Raw genomic sequence first — 19775 nt, forward strand, 5'->3', positions numbered from 1 at the left:
TTATACTAACACATGTGCATTTGTGTAATTTATAGATTAGCACCAAGAAACCCTAAAGGATAATCCAAAAACAACAATGTGAGTTGATCCACTTTTTGTAAACCTTTTGTTAATTGTTTTTACAAAACCTTAAATACCTTTCCATGTGAATAACAGTTATTGAGTATTTGTAAGAATACAATTATCGTAGGTATGTTGGGGTTTTGTATACAAAATTTGTTACCACATGATCAAGGAGTAACATTTCCACAAGTCAGGTCTGACAGTACTGACAGGTGATAATTGATATAACTTGGAAACAAATGTAATTGCGGGATCGCCCTCAATACTGTACTCTGTGAAATGGTTTTACTTAAACTTGATTAAACTGGGATTCACTCACCAGTATTTCCCACTGACAAAATGTTTTCAAAACGCGTTTTAGGTAACAAAATGTGAAAGCCAAATAGAAGCCAGCTGGACAGCATTGAAGGCTTGGAAAAGTGGCAATAAAATTACCTAAGAATAAAATAGATGTTTTTATTAAATAAAATAGGATTTATTCCTATGAAATGTGTGTACTAAAAACTTGGGTTTTACCCATGTGTTTAATGTTATAAAACGTGGTGGTTTACTCTGATTAAATATTTCCTAACTACGGTCCTGATGAAAATTTCCACTGCCAAATTGGTTAATAACGTGATACCACCGAAACTGGCTTGCGGTCGCCCGTTCCCGGGGATTAGGGATCGGGGGTTGTGATAGAAGGTGGTATCAGAGCTATGCCACTGATTCAGCCACAGATGTGTTCCGCTGACATCAAAATTCAAAGTGTTAGGAAATAAATTACGGAAATACGTGCATAAGTGTATTTTCTTGTTATGAGTTATCTAACTATCTGTTAGTTTACAGTATGAGCGACCAAGGACCATCTGACGCGTACCGTCAATTGTCTGGTTCGCCTAGAAGCGAAGGTACCTCCTCTTCTCAGCCTGCCCTCTCAGGGTACTCTGCTGATACGGAAGAAGGAATCTTTGTGTTTAAGGCTCAGTCTGAAGAGCCATTTCCTCAGAAAAAGAGGGGATGGTTCAGTAGGGGAGCACATGAGCGTAGGAAACGTATAAAAAAGTTGCAGGAACAGCGAGGGTTAGCCGCAGCTAAAAGAGAAACCGATGCCTATGCCCAGGATATGCTCAATAGGAATATCCATATTTTAGCAACCACTGCAGCTGACCCAAACGTGGAGCAAATGCTAGCACCCCAACCACAACCACCGATTCCTGATCAACCCATGGAAATAGAAAACCTTGGAAACCAAGTAGAAATGCATGATTTCAACCCGGAGGAGATACCTAGGGTACCTGCACCAAATCCCTTATGTGACAACCCTCACTAAACCAGGTTTCCGTACTACTTAATTAATAATAATTTACTGCTTAATTACTGTGCTTACTTGAATTTATGGATAGACTGCTACTTGACTGTTGATACCTGTACATATCTGCATCATACCTTACATATTGTCACTACATTATTATCAGGCTGAACCCTAGTAACAAACATGATGCACAAAAGCACAGTAGCACTATGAACGGATAACCTACTGAACATGCTGATAAAAGTCAGCATCAGGCAGATACTGCCTCTAAGGCCTGTATGAGCCAGAAATATTTTACTACACCCATAGTGTGTGTAAGGATACAAGGGTTGTGAAACTGCGTCTCTAGGAATAAGATATAATGATTGGATGTGCCTAAAACGTACTCTAAGCACAAAACACAACACTTTAATTATCAATTCAGCTTCTAATTAGCTAATAAAATGTCAAATCATGAGAAAAATATTACTAGGCACTTTCCAAAGTGTCGGGAGTAAGTTGCGTCACTAAAAATGGTATTAACGACACTTAAAAGCTTTCTTAAGCGCTTTAACGAATTACTATCTAACCGAACAACCGGACTATACCCGGAAGATAAAAATATTGCCAAAAGTATTATTGGTCTTTTTCTGAGCCAGTTAGGGTCCCTGATTACCCTAACACCCGTTTTATAACGCATCATACAACTAACGGAGTTAACCCCTAAAGTTAACCTACTTAACGTAACTAAACTCTAACTACACACTTGGAATCGAACCAAGTGACCCCCCCCCCTTGGGCCGGTTTGGTCCTCATGTAACTAGAGAGTACAACTTTTGATTATTAAATTGATTTATGTCTAATATCAAGGAGACACGAAATCCGTTGGACGATGATCATAACTTTGTCTATAAATATCACCACTTAACACATGAGTTCTTACACATCACAATCACCAACAAAAACTCTCTCTTGCTCTCTCCCCACTCTCGGCCGAAGACTCCCCACCACCATCCATCCATTGTCGAGCTTTGTTCATCCATTCCAAGTATATACAAGCCTTACGGGTCACGTATTAGGAGCCTTGGAGCAAACGGAAGCGGAAGGACCTCATTACTTCGCTTTTATCCACCTCATTTTCGCCTAGAATCTTCCCTAGCCCCGAGCTAGAGGTATAATGTTTAAAACTCACTCTCGAACATATCTAAAGTGGTTAATATGATTTATAACGGTTAAAATGCGGAAACCCATCTTTTGAATCTTTAAAGTTTACTAAAAACTTGAATTTTGTTGGATAAAAGATCATAACTTGTGTAAAAGTTGTAGTGTTTAAATATGATGATTATTGAGGCCCGATCTACGATGTGGTGGCTCGGATCATCGTTTAACCCGACTTTGTTAAGATCATAGATCTTGACATAAGCTTGTTTCTATCAGTACGAGGGTTAAAAGGTGAAACTCTACCACGCGAGAAACATGAACTTGTGTAAAAGTATTTTTACTAGTAAAATGGTGTTTAAAACTAGCGGATCTACGTATGTGCAAGTGGTATTTTCGTAGAACCATGTGTCGAGAAAATCATGTTTTATAAAAGTCGGATGACATACTAACAAATGTGATTTTACAAACCACAAGTGTATAAACACTTGTGAAATAAGAAGTTTTCGACAAAATATCAATCTTTGAGAAAGATGACGGGAAGTTGTAAAGAATGATTTATTCTAAAAACGGGGTTTTTACAAGATTAAACTATTTCATACAAAGATCCACCAAATATAAGGGGATCTACACAATAGTTTTCGGAAAAACTACAAGTTCATGTAATAATGCGATTTACATACTAGTCGGCAAGTTTGATGTGTTGAAAACTAGTTTAATGCGTTGGAAATTGTTTGATTGAATCAAAAGGTTGTTGAAGTGATTTTTGTAAAAGAAAATGATACGCTTGAAAGCGTGGCCACCTCCAGTTACAGGGGAAACTCTGGCGAAATTTTTTTTTCTAATATCTAACACTTAGAATTATTTACAAGTGTTAGAACTATTTTGATATATTTTCAAATATATTTCGCCATGACTTTATTTACTAAATAATCGGAGGTGGGATTTTCACGAAACTAAACGTGATAAATATTTATTCGATAAATATATTTGTCACCACACTGTTTATGATTATTTTGTGAAAATATATAAATATTATTTTTAGAATAAAAATAATATTTACAAACGTTGACGAACCCAAAATAATACAAACGCTTACACAACAAACATATAAGTTACAACGGTAATTACTATTACCACCCGATTACTAAAACGTAACTTACGCATTAGGCGGAAATATTCATGAACGCGTATTTTGTCAACGTATTATTTTTGGAAGTACTATGTGAAGAGAAAATATAATATTTTTGGGATTTTGGAATAAGAAGTAAAAATATATTAAGTGGGACTTAACGATATAATACAAATACACATGTATCAAATCCCCCATCCTTGAGAAGGAGATTAACTACCAAGTACATGCAAGATATAAACACGAAATAGTTGTCTAACTATTTCCCAAAAATGTAAACTATAAAGCTAAGGCACGGCCATCCGTCTAATAGAATTAGCACATGTAGGTCGTTGCACAGCTGCTTGATTTGGAGTATACTTGGTAGAGACGCACCGCTGTGAGTTCATGTCCCCCTTTTCTCTTAACTGTTTTCAGTTTTCTAAACTGCGGGGGTGAAATACATGTTACTATGTTTGCGAATATTTCTTATATGGTATGGTTAGCGTGAGGAGGGTTGTTATTTAGATCATGTGAACTGGGTAGGCGGAAACTTGAGGTCATTAATCCTCAGGGTAGGACCGAGGGGCAGGAGCGATAGATCTATTTGGGTGTAGCGAGCCCAGTCCCAGGCCCAGCGTAACGGACCTCGGGATGACTTTGTACCCGGCGCATAAATTTGCTAGGTTTGAGCCTTCCTACTTGCATTTCACACATATCAATGGCCTTGCAAACCATTGGTGATCTCTTTTTCCTTATTTGCTACATACCAGGATTTTATACTTACAAAGGTTTTTACTTACTCACTACACATGAACTTGCTCAACAATTTTTGTTGATTTTTCCAACTTACATGTATTTCAGGTAATTAAGGATCTGGCATGGTATGATACGTTTTCACGCTGCGTATGAGAAATAAGGTCATCCAAAGTTTAGGGGTCGTGTCTCTTGCCTGGACGAGCCACCGCTCTTAAACTACGTCTGCTTTATGTTTGTGATTCTGAACAATGTTTTTATGAATTAGGTTGTAACTTCCGTTGCATGTGTCGGTACTTTAAAACAATGTTGTGGTACTTTTATTTTGAAACTTAAACAATGGATGATCTTGCATGGTTTTACTTTCATATAGCTTTGTTATGATTAAGCTATGGTATTAAGAAGTCACACCAAATTAACCACGCTTCCGCAAAGCCAGGGTGTGACAGCTTGGTATCAGAGCTCTGATCATAGCGAACTAGGATTCCTTCTTGAGTCTAGACTATGATCACTAGGGCTCTCACGAAAACATTTTTACTGCATACCACTTAAGTCCAGATCCAAAACCTTTTTATAAACAAATGTTGAGCGCATTTTATTTATTATTTTTAGGCTCAGTCTGGGAGGCTGAGGCTCGGTCTGAGAGACTGAGGCTCGGTCTGGGAGGCCGAGGCTCGATCTAATGGATCGAGGTAGTTGTCTAGTGGGACTAGGGAGTCAGTCTGGGAGGCTGGGAGAATTGACTAGTGGGGCTAGGGAGTCAGTCTGGGAGGCTGGGATAATTGACTAGTGGGACTAGGGAGTCAGTATGAGAGACTGGGAGGCTAGTGGGACTAGGAAGAGCAGTCTGGGAGGCTGGGAAAATTGGCTAGTGGGACTAGGAAAGGACAGTCTGGGAGGCTGGGAGGCTAGTGGGACTAGGAGGATTATGTGATTATTATTTGGTAACTTATGTGATTACCTGATTACCTGATTATTTGTGCATAATTGTGTTTATGTTACTGACATCATGAGTCACCCGTGCCATGTGACATGTTTATGCGTATGTGATTCGGATACCACCGGACCTTTACCCATAGTATCTGACGACATTATATCTTCAGAGCACGAGGTGCATACCTCCGATTACACGAGCACTGATGACGATGACTTCCAGCCCTTCGCTCTGCCCGATGGCGCTGATGAGCCTATTGATGACCCTCCTGCTGAGTACTTGCCCCTAGTTGTGATTCCAGCTCCTATTCCTTTAGCTGTCTATCCCGCATATGACCTGCTACTCGACGCCGAGGCTGACGACGATATCGATTTGTTTGAGGACGAGCCTTTTGAGGATGAGATTCCGGATGCAGCCCTTCTTCCCGCTGGCGATCTTCTGATGATCGCTGACGCCCCTGCTGAGGATTCACCCGCACATTCACCGGTCCCAGACTCCTTTGAGTCTGTGGCATCCGCACCTTCTCACGAGGTGAGCGCACAGCATTTTGCACACGACTCGGATCCTGACCAGGCATCCTCTGCTGCACCTATCCCGAGCTTTGCTTTTGAGCATGACGACATAGAGGATTCTGATCCCATCTTTCCTACGGGATTCGACCCGGATCACGATATTGAGTTTATCCCGATGGACCAGCCCATGGAGGATCCCGCTGATCCAGTTGACCCTATTGATCCTGAGTTCGACTTTGATATGGCCTTTGATGATCCCGAACCTACCGTAGCCCCAAGCCAGTAGCTGCTTCAGACCCCGTATTCGAGCATGACCCTATTCGTGCAGATGTACCCACTGTGGATCCTTTGATTAATGATGTACCTATCGATAACCATCCTATTGTTGCTCCGCTATTGGAGGATGAGCATGCTGTTGATGCCCATGTTGATGCCCCTCACATTGCTGATATTCCTGCTGATCCTATTATTGCCCCTTTTCCTGACCTTGTGCCTGTACAGTTCAATCATGCGCTTCTTGCAGCCCAAGTTAATTCTCGATACGCGCACACCCGAAGTGGGTGGATAAACAATGACAATAGTTACCCACCTTTGGAGTTTCCTGTGACACTCCTTTGTGACTCCTGTTTCAGCCCCTGTTCTAGTTCCTATGGATGCACCTTTGCTTCCCACACTCACCACTGATACTCACCACACCGCTACATGACCGGAGCCTGTACTTGAGCCAACTAACTACACCATCGAGACAGCTCGATGCCGCGCCTGCTGAACCTACACCTTTACGTGGTCACGACCTTGTTTCTTTTTAGTCGGCCAGACATCGCACTTCTTATATCTACCTGCATCGGACAACCCCCCCTCATTTGTGAAGAGGTTCGTTTTCCCCTTGTGAAGATCGATACCCGTTGCGCCATCATGCCTAACACCTTCTATCAGGATATACCCGCACCTAGAAGAGATTCCCCAGGCCGCACCGCTTGCTACATTCACCACTACAACGTTCGATAAGCCAATTGGATGGTGCCTACAAACGCACTATGTTAACTATAAACCCTTACCATTTCTCGCATTATGAAAAACGCACACAGGATAGGTTGCTCATGTAACAGCAACTGCAAGTTAAGGATAAGAGTCGCGGAACGTTGAAGCTAAGCTGACACCTCGAAGGGCAACTTCAAATGCATAACATTACATAACTAAAAACATGAGTTAAGTGTCTACATCACAAGACAGCATATTGTCTGAAAACTTTAAGTAAAACACCACGTCCTTCACCAACATGCCTTGATCCACCACATACATCAGGATCCCTTTTATGCTCTTAACCCCTGATATTCCACCGTCCCCTGGGATTTTTGATAATCGTTCCTTTTACCATCAAGCGGCAATTCAGTTAACTACTTCGAGGAATATACAAGCTCGCGGAGAAATTCAAGCATGTCGACAGTTTACTACTCTCTTCTCCCCCACCTTAGTTACTAGAAATGTTGATACCTGGATAACGCAGATTGCGTTACGATTGGGTAGAGACCCCAAGATTGTGGAGATTTGAGAGGACCACGTCTGACTACGCAATTTAGATATGCTAATATACTTGTTGGGCAAGGGTAGAGAGACCCGATGGCCCTGATAATGTGATACATTTTGTAAGGCAATGAAATTGTAGCCGGAAAACGATGGAAACCAATTGTCATAAAGCATGTGCTAAAACATTATGGCTAATAATCAACGAAAGCTCAGTCACCATGTCATTGCTAAATGTGATCAGTAACGCTTATGCGCGTACTAAAATTTTGATACTACATGTTTACGTGCTATACTTTTATTCAACGAAACCCTCAAATTACGTACGAACGTTATGATTGTGATGCAATGTGCTTACCCGTATAATGAAAACCTAATCATAAGACGTAATACCAATATAATGGGAATGTGCTATGACTGAGAAACACGTGTTTGTTTGATATACGTTCGGCAAGCATGATCCCAATTACTTGCTTGATGAATTGCGTGATGTGTAATATAATGACTTACACATGTGAGATACATGTGCTCCAAACAACTATTTATGTTCCCTGAATAGAAGAGACCTGACTAACATGAACTTCTTCCTAGAAGATGTCGCATCAAGAGATCACCCGACTGACTGAGGCAGAATGGTTAGCGCACGCCTCTCGAGTCAGAGCTCGGCACGAGGTTCTTCGCTACCAACATGGCGAAGGTGCCTCGGGGAGAGACCTACCTAACGGTAATGTTTAAGTCACTTGAGACACGTTACAATACGTTGGAAAGTCCCTAAAGTGCCCTGCTAATACCTATTGTGATGACAAATTCTTGGATACAGGGTGTACCTACGAGTTTTTCCTAGAATGCAACCCTCCGAATTTCGGTGGCACGGGAGGTGCCATAGCATTTGTAAAATGGGCTGAGAATGTGGATGCCGTTGTGCGAATGAGTGGTTGCACGCCAGAGCAGCAAGTCCCATACATTTCCGGATTGCTACAAGATGGAGCTCTGTTATGGTGGGACCGTAAGGTTCGAGAGTTGGACGAGGCTGTAGCTTATGCGATGTCATGGAGCGAGCTGAAAGAGATAATGCGAAAGGAGTATTGTTCTCAGAAGGATATCCAGGGGTTGGAATTAGAGTTCAGGGAGCTACAGAAGGAAGGTCCAGATGTGGTAAAGCACGTGAAAAGGCTTTACGATTTGTCGCGAGTCACTCCGTACCTAGTGGAACCCCAGTTGAAGAGAATGGAGCAATCTATTTGGGAATTGACACCTCAGGCCTTGAGCTTGATGATGGCATCGACGCCGCCATCACCCGTGATTGCCCATGTAACAGGACTGGAGCTCACTAAGGAAGCATTTAGGTTGGTGAAACTATCGATTCCGGATGAGAAAAAGGAAACAACAATGGAGACATCTGGGAAGAACAAAAGAAAGCTTGGTAAATCTCAGGGAGGTGATCAGGCAAAAGAAAGGAGAAGGGCCAAAAAGGGAAAGATGTACCTAGGTAATCTACCTAAGTGCGAAGTATGCCAGCGCCATCATAAAGGGAAGTGCAGTAATAGGAAGTGCGACAACTGTGGAAAAAGGGGACACGACCGGGAAACGTGTTGGCAGGAGACGAAAAGAGGAAAGGAAGGTTGTAACTGCGGTGGTATCGGGCACCTTAGAAAGGATTGCCCAAGGGAGACTAACCAAGACCACGAAGAAGCATCCAACACCGGAACTAGTAAGGCCTGCCAGGATCCAGATATGGTCACTGGTACGTTCTTTGTCAACCCAAAGTCTTGCATTCACGTTATTTGATAACGGTGCTGACCTTTGTCTCGCATCTCATGAATTTAGGAATCTACTTAGGTTAGTAGAGAGTAAGTTAGTCGACCCACTCTTACTAAGGCTAATTAATAAACGACCTCGACATAGTAACTAGGATGAACCCGCGATCGAGCAACCAAGCGGAAAATCGTTACCCGCGTCCCGGAGATGAACGACGAAGCAATCATGACTCATGAGGAAAGATACGCCTCTACAAACTACAAATTGCCTGAAGGCATGGAGGATGTTGCGTGAAGAATAGGTTGCTTCTTGGCCCATGTCGGGGACAGGAGGAGCCAAAGAACTAAGATCTTTTTATTACAAGAAAATGCCCTAAGGTCTCCACGAGGACTTGCCAGAATGTTCTCTCCTACGGCTAATCCCGTTCGCGTCAGATAAATTCCCAACGTCACACCTGCGGTCAATACCCCTTAACGACTTATATCTTCGGAAGCACAAGGATTGACGGTGAAGCTACAGAAGTTGACGAAGAAGGAAGATAACAGACCAAAAATCCCCTGTTGGGAAAACCCCATATCTGCTCGTTAAAAAGGAGGATGATGATTTTCAAGTAAACATCAGCTACCAGGAACCGAACAAGCTAACCCACCAAAATCAGCGACTCTTGCTAAAAATTTGCGGACCTCTTGTACAACTAACAATGAGAACCTGACTACTACACGACTGATCGACAATCGAACATCGTCAGAGAATATACCAGGATGAAATTGTGGGACAATGATCGTGCTTAAACATAAACAAAATACTGCTTCCTACACAATGAATAAACAAGATTCACACGAGGTGTGGAATCCAGAAAGACTAGAAGCCTTACATCTAGGAACCATATCTGTCAACTCAATCAAACATCATTAACTTGATCAACCTGTCATTATAGTTAACGAACCCGAAAGTACTTAAATTTTCTTCCGTTGAAGTCTTCATTTTCACTTCTAACAAGTAGAAATTTGCATTTCTGCTCCCTTCAAGTAGTTGCATCGCGTTGTCTTCCTTCGCTGAGAGCGAATGCACGTTTGCTTCATATATTTGGTCACTTCTTTGTTTTAGTAAGAACGCATCACTTCATAACCCATGCACCATTTGCTACGCATGTGGTTTCATTTCGAATAAACGCTTCATGAATGTTCAGCTATTACATCGCCGAATCTAATTACTAGTTTGCGATTCGAATGACCTATATTTTGTCATTGTTGACTCTTTTGTTATCAAGTCAACACACTTATTGAAACCACCTGCTTGCGAGTTACATGTTTGCTATCATGTCAAGATTTCCTTGTTGACATGTACGTTTATTGTTTGGTTACGTTGAAACTAGGTTCGACTGCTTGAACTTATCCAGATCACATGTTTGATTTGAGACGCCATATGATGTATTGAGAGCATCATATTCTAATACTTAGACATAGGTTCTTTTGTTTCGAGTCGTAATAGACTTGTTTGGTCTATGACTTCATTAAATCGTTGATAGATTTCGATACCTTACAGTGATACTTTCACAGAATTGTAGCTTGTGCTTCTCTAACTACTCGCTTTGTACACGGATTTAATTGGTTATTTGACAACTCGCCCTAAATCCGTTTTCGTTATCACAATTAAATCACTCTCAACACACTTGCGTGCTGAGTCAAAGGTACATAAATTCATTGCATATCATGGTGTACCCCCTAACGATTCTTTCATAATCAAGCAAACGCCTTGCAGTACTCAATTTCACCTTCCGGTTTGCTTCGGTACACTTTCATCTGGATCCAAACTCGGTGATTTTTGTTCAGTCATCACTATTTCGAGTCTTGTCATTACGATACCTTGTGGTGTCACTACAAACTTGTAGCTGTTGCTAATCATGGCCAACCGTTCCACGCAAGATACATAAACTTTTGTTGACTTGTCATTTACACATTCCTGATGCAACTACAAATCAAAGCAAGGATACACCAGATCCATCTGTATTCATTCGGTGTATCCTCACAGTTCAAAAGGGTCAAACGCACTGAACCTTGCCACTTGGCTACTTGGGAGTTGACAGATCCCTTTACCATTTCATTTGAGTAGAAAATTTCGGAATGTATATAGAAGGTGTGGATTGTTAAATATTCTTGGAACCGCCAAGGGTGAGTAAGCTTGGATGCAGTTTGATGACTATCTACTTCGATGTTATACTTGCGTGACGTGACCAAAAGGAGTTAAGGTAGTACAAATTTCGAGGACGAAGTTTCTTTAACGGGGGGAGAATGTGACAACCCTCACTAAACCAGGTTTCCGTACTACTTAATTAATAATAATTTATTGCTTAATTACTGTGCTTACTTGAATTTATGGATAGACTGCTACTTGACTGTTGATACCTGTACGTACATATCTGCATCATACCTTACATATTGTCACTACATTATTATCAGGCTGAACCCTAGTAACAAACATGATGCACAAAAGCACAGTAGCACTATGAACGGATAACCTACTGAACATGCTGATAAAAGTCAGCATCAGGCAGATACTGCCTCTAAGGCCTGTATGAGCCAGAAATATTTTACTACACCCATAGTGTGTGTAGGGATACAAGGGTTGTGAAACTGCGTCTCTAGGAATAAGATATAATGATTGGATGTGCCTAAAACGTACTCTAAGCACAAAACACAACACTTTAATTATCAATTCAGCTTCTAATTAGCTAATAAAATGTCAAATCATAAGAAAAATATTACTAGGCACTTTCCAAAGTGTCGGGAGTAAGTTGCGTCACTAAAAATAGTATTAACGACACTTAAAAGCTTTGTTAAGCGCTTTAACGAATTACTATCTAACCGAACAACCGGACTATACCCGGAACATAAAAATATTGCCAAAAGTATTATTGGTCTTTTTCTGAGCCAGTTAGGGTCCCTGATTACCCTAACACCCGTTTTATAACACATCATACAACTAACGGAGTTAACCCCTAAAGTTAACCTACTTAACGTAACTAAACTCTAACTACACACTTGGAATCGAACCAAGTGACCCCCCCCCTTGGGCCGGTTTGGTCCTCATGTAACTAGAGAGTATAACTTTTGATTATTAAATTGATTTATGTCTAATATCAAGGAGACACGAAATCCGTTGGACGATGATCATAACTTTGTCTATAAATATCACCACTTAACACATGAGTTCTTACACATCACAATCACCAACAAAAACTCTCTCTTGCTCTCTCCCCACTCTCGGCCGAAGACTCCCCACCACCATCCATCCATTGTCGAGCTTTGTTCATCCATTCCAAGTATATACAAGCCTTACGGGTCACGTATTAGGAGCCTTGGAGCAAACGGAAGCGGAAGGACCTCATTACTTCGCTTTTATCCACCTCATTTTCGCCTAGAATCTTCCCTAGCCCCGAGCTAGAGGTATAATGTTTAAAACTCACTCTCGAACATATCTAAAGTGGTTAATATGATTTATAACGGTTAAAATGCGGAAACCCATCTTTTGAATCTTTAAAGTTTACTAAAAACTTGAATTTTGTTGGATAAAAGATCATAACTTGTGTAAAAGTTGTAGTGTTTAAATATGATGATTATTGAGGCCCGATCTACGATGTGGTGGCTCGGATCATCGTTTAACCCGACTTTGTTAAGATCATAGATCTTGACATAAGCTTGTTTCTATCAGTACGAGGGTTAAAAGGTGAAACTCTACCACGCGAGAAACATGAACTTGTGTAAAAGTATTTTTACTAGTAAAATGGTGTTTAAAACTAGCGGATCTACGTATGTGCAAGTGGTATTTTCGTAGAACCATGTGTCGAGAAAATCATGTTTTATAAAAGTCGGATGACATACTAACAAATGTGATTTTACAAACCACAAGTGTATAAACACTTGTGAAATAAGAAGTTTTCGACAAAATATCAATCTTTGAGAAAGATGACGGGAAGTTGTAAAGAATGATTTATTCTAAAAACGGGGTTTTTACAAGATTAAACTATTTCATACAAAGATCCACCAAATATAAGGGGATCTACACAATAGTTTTCGGAAAAACTACAAGTTCATGTAATAATGCGATTTACATACTAGTCGGCAAGTTTGATGTGTTGAAAACTAGTTTAATGCGTTGGAAATTGTTTGATTGAATCAAAAGGTTGTTGAAGTGATTTTTGTAAAAGAAAATGATACGCTTGAAAGCGTGGCCACCTCCAGTTACAGGGGAAACTCTGGCGAAATTTTTTTTTCTAATATCTAACACTTAGAATTATTTACAAGTGTTAGAACTATTTTGATATATTTTCAAATATATTTCGCCATGACTTTATTTACTAAATAATCGGAGGTGGGATTTTCACGAAACTAAATGTGATAAATATTTATTCGATAAATATATTTGTCACCACACTGTTTATGATTATTTTGTGAAAATATATAAATATTATTTTTAGAATAAAAATAATATTTACAAACGTTGACGAACCCAAAATAATACAAACGCTTACACAACAAACATATAAGTTACAACGGTAATTACTATTACCACCCGATTACTAAAACGTAACTTACGCATTAGGCGGAAATATTCATGAACGCGTATTTTGTCAACGTATTATTTTTGGAAGTACTATGTGAAGAGAAAATATAATATTTTTGGGAAAAATATGTATATTTTGGAATAAGAAGTAAAAATATATTAAGTGGGACTTAACGATATAATACAAATACACATGTATCAAATCCCCCATCCTTGAGAAGGAGATTAACTACCAAGTACATGCAAGATATAAACACGAAATAGTTGTCTAACTATTTCCCAAAAATGTAAACTATAAAGCTAAGGCACGGCCATCCGTCTAATAGAATTAGCACATGTAGGTCGTTGCACAGCTGCTTGATTTGGAGTATACTTGGTAGAGACGCACCGCTGTGAGTTCATGTCCCCCTTTTCTCTTAACTGTTTTCAGTTTTCTAAACTGCGGGGGTGAAATACATGTTACTATGTTTGCGAATATTTCTTATATGGTATGGTTAGCGTGAGGAGGGTTGTTATTTAGATCATGTGAACTGGGTAGGCGGAAACTTGAGGTCATTAATCCTCAGGGTAGGACCGAGGGGCAGGAGCGATAGATCTATTTGGGTGTAGCGAGCCCAGTCCCAGGCCCAGCGTAACGGACCTCGGGATGACTTTGTACCCGGCGCATAAATCTGCTAGGTTTGAGCCTTCCTACTTGCATTTCACACATATCAATGGCCTTGCAAACCATTGGTGATCTCTTTTTCCTTATTTGCTACATACCAGGATTTTATACTTACAAAGGTTTTTACTTACTCACTACACATGAACTTGCTCAACAATTTTTGTTGATTTTTCCAACTTACATGTATTTCAGGTAATTAAGGATCTGGCATGGTATGATACGTTTTCACGCTGCGTATGAGAAATAAGGTCATCCAAAGTTTAGGGGTCGTGTCTCTTGCCTGGACGAGCCACCGCTCTTAAACTACGTCTGCTTTATGTTTGTGATTCTGAACAATGTTTTTATGAATTAGGTTGTAACTTCCGTTGCATGTGTCGGTACTTTAAAACAATGTTGTGGTACTTTTATTTTGAAACTTAAACAATGGATGATCTTGCATGGTTTTACTTTCATATAGCTTTGTTATGATTAAGCTATGGTATTAAGAAGTCACACCAAATTAACCACGCTTCCGCAAAGCCAGGGTGTGACACCTTAGACCCAAACAATTACGACCCCTGGTGGGACGATGTTAGGGACTATGTGCAACAAAACCCGATACAGGAAAATGTGCCAATGCCCAACCTAGGAGCCTACCCAGGGTTAGATCCTCAAGATCCCTATTACATTAATGATGCATACATTAGGGATATCTTAGAGAATCCCTACCCATACCAGGCCCCGTACCAGGAACCCGCACCCCAGATTCCAAACCCAGTCCTAGAACCTGCACCCCCAATGAGTGCAGAAAATGTACAAGAACTTAGGACCTTCGGTGAGGAAATTTTAGAAAGCAGTGAGAGAATGAGACAGGTGGGAGAGCGTCTCGTATGGAAATACGACAAGCGCAATATGGAGTTTTGGATGAATCCATATCAGTGAATGTGATGGCAGAAACGGTAGTAGTAATAATATAATAATAATAATAATATATGTGTGTATTAAAAAAAAACACTACGGATGCATACTATTAGTATTGTAACTTTACATTTCAGTCGGTATTGTAATTTTTAATTTCAGTACTGGTGTGTAATAGATGCATAATATATGAATAGAGTAAAAGTCGCAATGCTCGACGCTTTTGACCAAAAGTGCGTGTCATGTGATTGGCTATATTCAAATATTAATTGTGATATTAATATTTGGTAAATGTTTAAAATTCAGATGGACAACGAAGTGAATCAAGAAAACCAGAACGATAATATCCAGAACAACAACCACTCAAATAATGATAATCTGAATAACGAGAATCCAAACAACAATGGAAATCAAATGGATAATAGTGTCGTTCAACACATAGTGGCACAGGGAATTATAGATGCAATGCCATTTATTATTCAAACAGTTCAAGAAGCGAATAATAAAAGTGAGCATAGCAGTAAGTGACCAACTGAACCGGAACACAGCGTAAACAATGGACTCGTACTTCAAGCGCCCATTCCCAAAAGAAGAAGAACCATGCCATATGGTTGTTCTTACAAAGAATTATGGTCCTGCAAACCAATAGAATTCTCGGGCAATGAAGGACCCATTGCAGCTCTACGCTGGATAGAGAAAACTGAGGCTGCTCTGAAAATAAGCAAGTGTGCTAAAGAAGATAAGATAATGTTTGCTTCTAATTTATTTAAGAATGCAGCTCTAGAATGGTGGAACACTATCCTCCAGTCAAGAGGAAGTGATAGAGTTTATAGCATGGAATGGGAGGAGTTCAAAAATATGGTAGAAAGGAAATTCTGCCCTCGCAATGAAAAGGAACAAATAGCAAACAAATTTCTGAATCTTAGAATGACCGGAGTAGATAGTAAGGGTTACACTACCACATTCTTTGAATATGCTAGGATAGTACCAACCCTTGCATCACCTGAACCGGTATTAATCTCCCGTTACATCTGGGGATTAATTGGAGAAATTAGACATGTAGTCAAGGCAGCTAGACCTCAAACCATAGAAGAAGCTGTAGAACTAGCCAATACCTTGACTGATGAACTAGTGCGAACTAGAGAAGAAGACCAGAGGAGAAACTTATCCCAAAGGCTTACTCAAGAATTCCGTTCTGGGAATTCCAACCGTAGGAATGTAGGTTCTACCTCTGCACCATACTGCAGGATCTGCAAGAAGAAGCATTCTGGAAAATGCTCCACTCACTGCAATTACTGTAAGGCACCAGGACACAAGGAAGAAGATTGCAGGAGAAAACCAGTAATGGAATGTGCTTCAACTGTGGAGAAAAAGGTCACATCAAGCCAAACTGCCCAAAATTGGCTCCAGCTGCAAACAACAAGAACCCTAAAAATGCTAGAGCATTTGTTCTAACTGCAGATGAAGCCAAGATGATCCCGGACGTCATAGCTGGTACGTTTTTAGTTAATGATATTTTTGCTAAAGTATTATTTGACTCTGGTGTAAACCAAAGTTTTATTAATACTTCGTTTTGCAAACTTCTAAATCAATCATTAACTAAACTACCACAAGAATGTCTAGTAGAGACAGCAAATGGGGAAATCGTCACCAGGACACAAGGAAGAAGATTGCAGGAGAAAACCAGTAATGGAATGTGCTTCAACTGTGGAGAAAAAGGTCACATCAAGCCAAACTGCCCAAAATTGGCTCCAGCTGCAAACAACAAGAACCCTAAAAATGCTAGAGCATTTGTTCTAACTGCAGATGAAGCCAAGATGATCCCGGACGTCATAGCTGGTACGTTTTTAGTTAATGATATTTTTGCTAAAGTATTATTTGACTCTGGTGTAAACCAAAGTTTTATTAATACTTCGTTTTGCAAACTTCTAAATCAATCATTAACTAAACTACCACAAGAATGTCTAGTAGAGACAGCAAATGGGGAAATCGTTAGGATTTCAAAAATCTTGCAGGGAGCAAGAATAGAAATTTTTAATCAAAAGTTTACTGCAAACCTTTACCCAATGAATCTAACTGGATTCGATGTCGTGTTAGGAATGGATTGGTTAATAGCCAATAAAGCCAATATTTTGTGTGATCAAAAGTTAATTCAAGTAAAATCACCAAGAGGTGAAAAGATCACAATTAAAGGAGATAAATCATCTAGATCCACTAAATTCATCTCTGTGATGAAAACTGCAAGTTATATAAGAAAAGGATCTATAGTGTATTTGATTTCTATAATCACTAAAACTAAAGGAAAAGAATTAAAAGACATTCCAGTAGTGTCCCAGATTTCAGATGTCTTTCCAGAAGAATTGCCAGGACTGCCGCCAGATAGGGAAGTTGAATTCAGAATCCACCTGCTACCAGGGACAGCACCAATTGCCAAAGCACCTTACCGTTTGGCACCCGCTGAAATGCAAGAACTAAAGAAACAATTGGACGAATTGTTGGAGAAAGGATTTATACAGCCAAGCTCATCGCCATGGGGAGCACCGATATTGTTTGTTAAAAAGAAGGACGGATCAATGCGTATGTGCATTGACTACCGTGAATTGAACAAGGTCACGATTCAGAATCGGTATCCATTGCCGAGGATCGATGATTTGTTTGATCAACTTCAAGGAGCTCGATTTTTCTCTAAAATCGATTTAAGATCAGGATATCATCAATTAAAGGTACAGGAAGAGGATATTCCTAAAACCGCATTTAGAACGAGGTATGGTCATTATGAATTTACTGTCATGGCATTTGGTTCAACCAATGCCCCAGCCGCATTTATGGACATGATAAACCGAATATGTAAGCCATATTTGGATAAATTCATAATTGTCTTCATAGATGATATTCTAATTTACTCTAAGAGTAAGGAAGAGCATGCAAAACACTTGCACTTACTTTTAAGTTTACTAAGAAAGGAAAAGCTTTACGCTAAGTTTTCAAAATGCGAGTTTTAGTTAGAACAGGTACAATTTCTTGGACATTTAGTTAATCATGAAGGAATTCATGTAGATCCAACAAAGATCGAAGCAATTACCAAATGGAAAACCCCTGAGTCACCAACTGAGTTTAGAAGTTTCTTAGGATTGGCCGGTTATTATAGAAGATTTATTCGAGATTTTTCTAGAATAGCCATTCCTTTAACTAAGTTAACCTGTAAATCTGTTAAGTTTTAATGGGGACCAAAACAAGAAGAAGCCTTTAGAATCCTTAAGCAAAGATTAACCCACGCACCCATACTTCCGTTACCAGAAGGAACTGAAGACTTTGTAGTCTATTGTGACGCTTCTAAGTTAGGTTATGGATGTGTGTTGATGCAACGTCAAAAGGTTATAGCTTACGCCTCTAGACAACTTAAGAATCATGAAGAGAATTATTCAACCCATGATTTGGAATTAGGAGCTATAATTTTTGCCCTTAAGATTTGGAGACATTATCTTTATGGTAGTAAGTTTACCATATTCACAGATCATAAGAGTTTAAGATATGTTTTTGGGCAAAAAGAGTTGAATATGAGACAAAGACGCTGGATGGAATTGCTTAGTGATTATGATTGTGATATCCAGTATCATGCAGGAAAAGCAAATGTAGTGGCAGATGCTCTAAGTCGAAAGTATCACGAAAAGCCAAAAAGGGTACGTTCTCTTAAATTAAATCTACAAGTAGATTTAAATGATCAAATTAAAAAGGCACAAGAATCAGTAATCAAGGAAGATACTGAAAAATTAAAAGGAATGATTAAGGAATTAGAACAAGGAATAGATGGAATTTGGAGATTCCATAAAAAGAGAATGTGGATACCTAAATTAGGAAACCTACGTCGTCGTATATTAGAAGAAGCTCATAAATCTAAATATACGATGCATCCAGGAAGTGATAAAATGTACCAGGATTTAATGAAAAATTTCTGGTGGATAGGAATGAAAAAGGATATAGCAGCTTATGTTTCTAAATGTTTAACTTGTTCGCAAGTAAAAGCTGAACATCAGAAACCCTCAGGTTTGTTACAACAATTAGAAATGTCAGTTTGGAAATGGGAATTAATAACAATGGATTTTGTTACCAAATTGCCCAAAACAAGAAAAGGTAATGATACAATCTGGGTGATTGTAGATAGGCTAACCAAGTCAGCTCATTTCTTACCAATGAAGGAAACTTTCAGTATGGAACAATTAGCCAAATTATATGTAAATAAAATTGTTTCATTACATGGAATACCATTATCAATTGTTTCTGATAGGGATAGCCGTTTTACCTCTCATTTTTGGTCAAGTTTCCAAAAAGCAATGGGAACCAAGCTGAACCTAAGCACCGCTTAGCATCCTCAAATGGATGGACAAAGTGAAAGGACAATTCAGACCATGGAAGACATGCTTAGAGCTTGTGTAATTGATTTCGGAGGTAATTGGGACGAACACTTACCTTTAATAGAATTTTCTTATAATAACAGTTATCACACAAGTATCAATGTTGCACCATTCGAAGCACTTTATGGAAGAAAGTGCAGAACCCCAGTC

The 19775-nt window shown here is 39.6% G+C and overlaps 1 protein-coding gene across 1 annotated transcript in view; it reads left to right on the forward strand.

The window, feature by feature from the left end:
• LOC110930031 overlaps positions 1-9119 on the forward strand; it is a 62901-nt gene extending 53782 nt beyond the window's left edge. Inside the window, exon 2 of the mRNA XM_035988835.1 lies at positions 8152-9119. Coding sequence (XP_035844728.1) covers positions 8152-9119 — 968 coding nt within the window. The remainder of the gene's footprint in view (positions 1-8151) is intronic.
• The last annotated feature ends 10656 nt before the right edge of the window (positions 9120-19775 follow it).

The sequence above is a fragment of the Helianthus annuus genome, chromosome 1 (assembly GCF_002127325.2).
Source record: "Helianthus annuus cultivar XRQ/B chromosome 1, HanXRQr2.0-SUNRISE, whole genome shotgun sequence".
NCBI classification, from domain to species: Eukaryota; Viridiplantae; Streptophyta; class Magnoliopsida; order Asterales; family Asteraceae; genus Helianthus; species Helianthus annuus.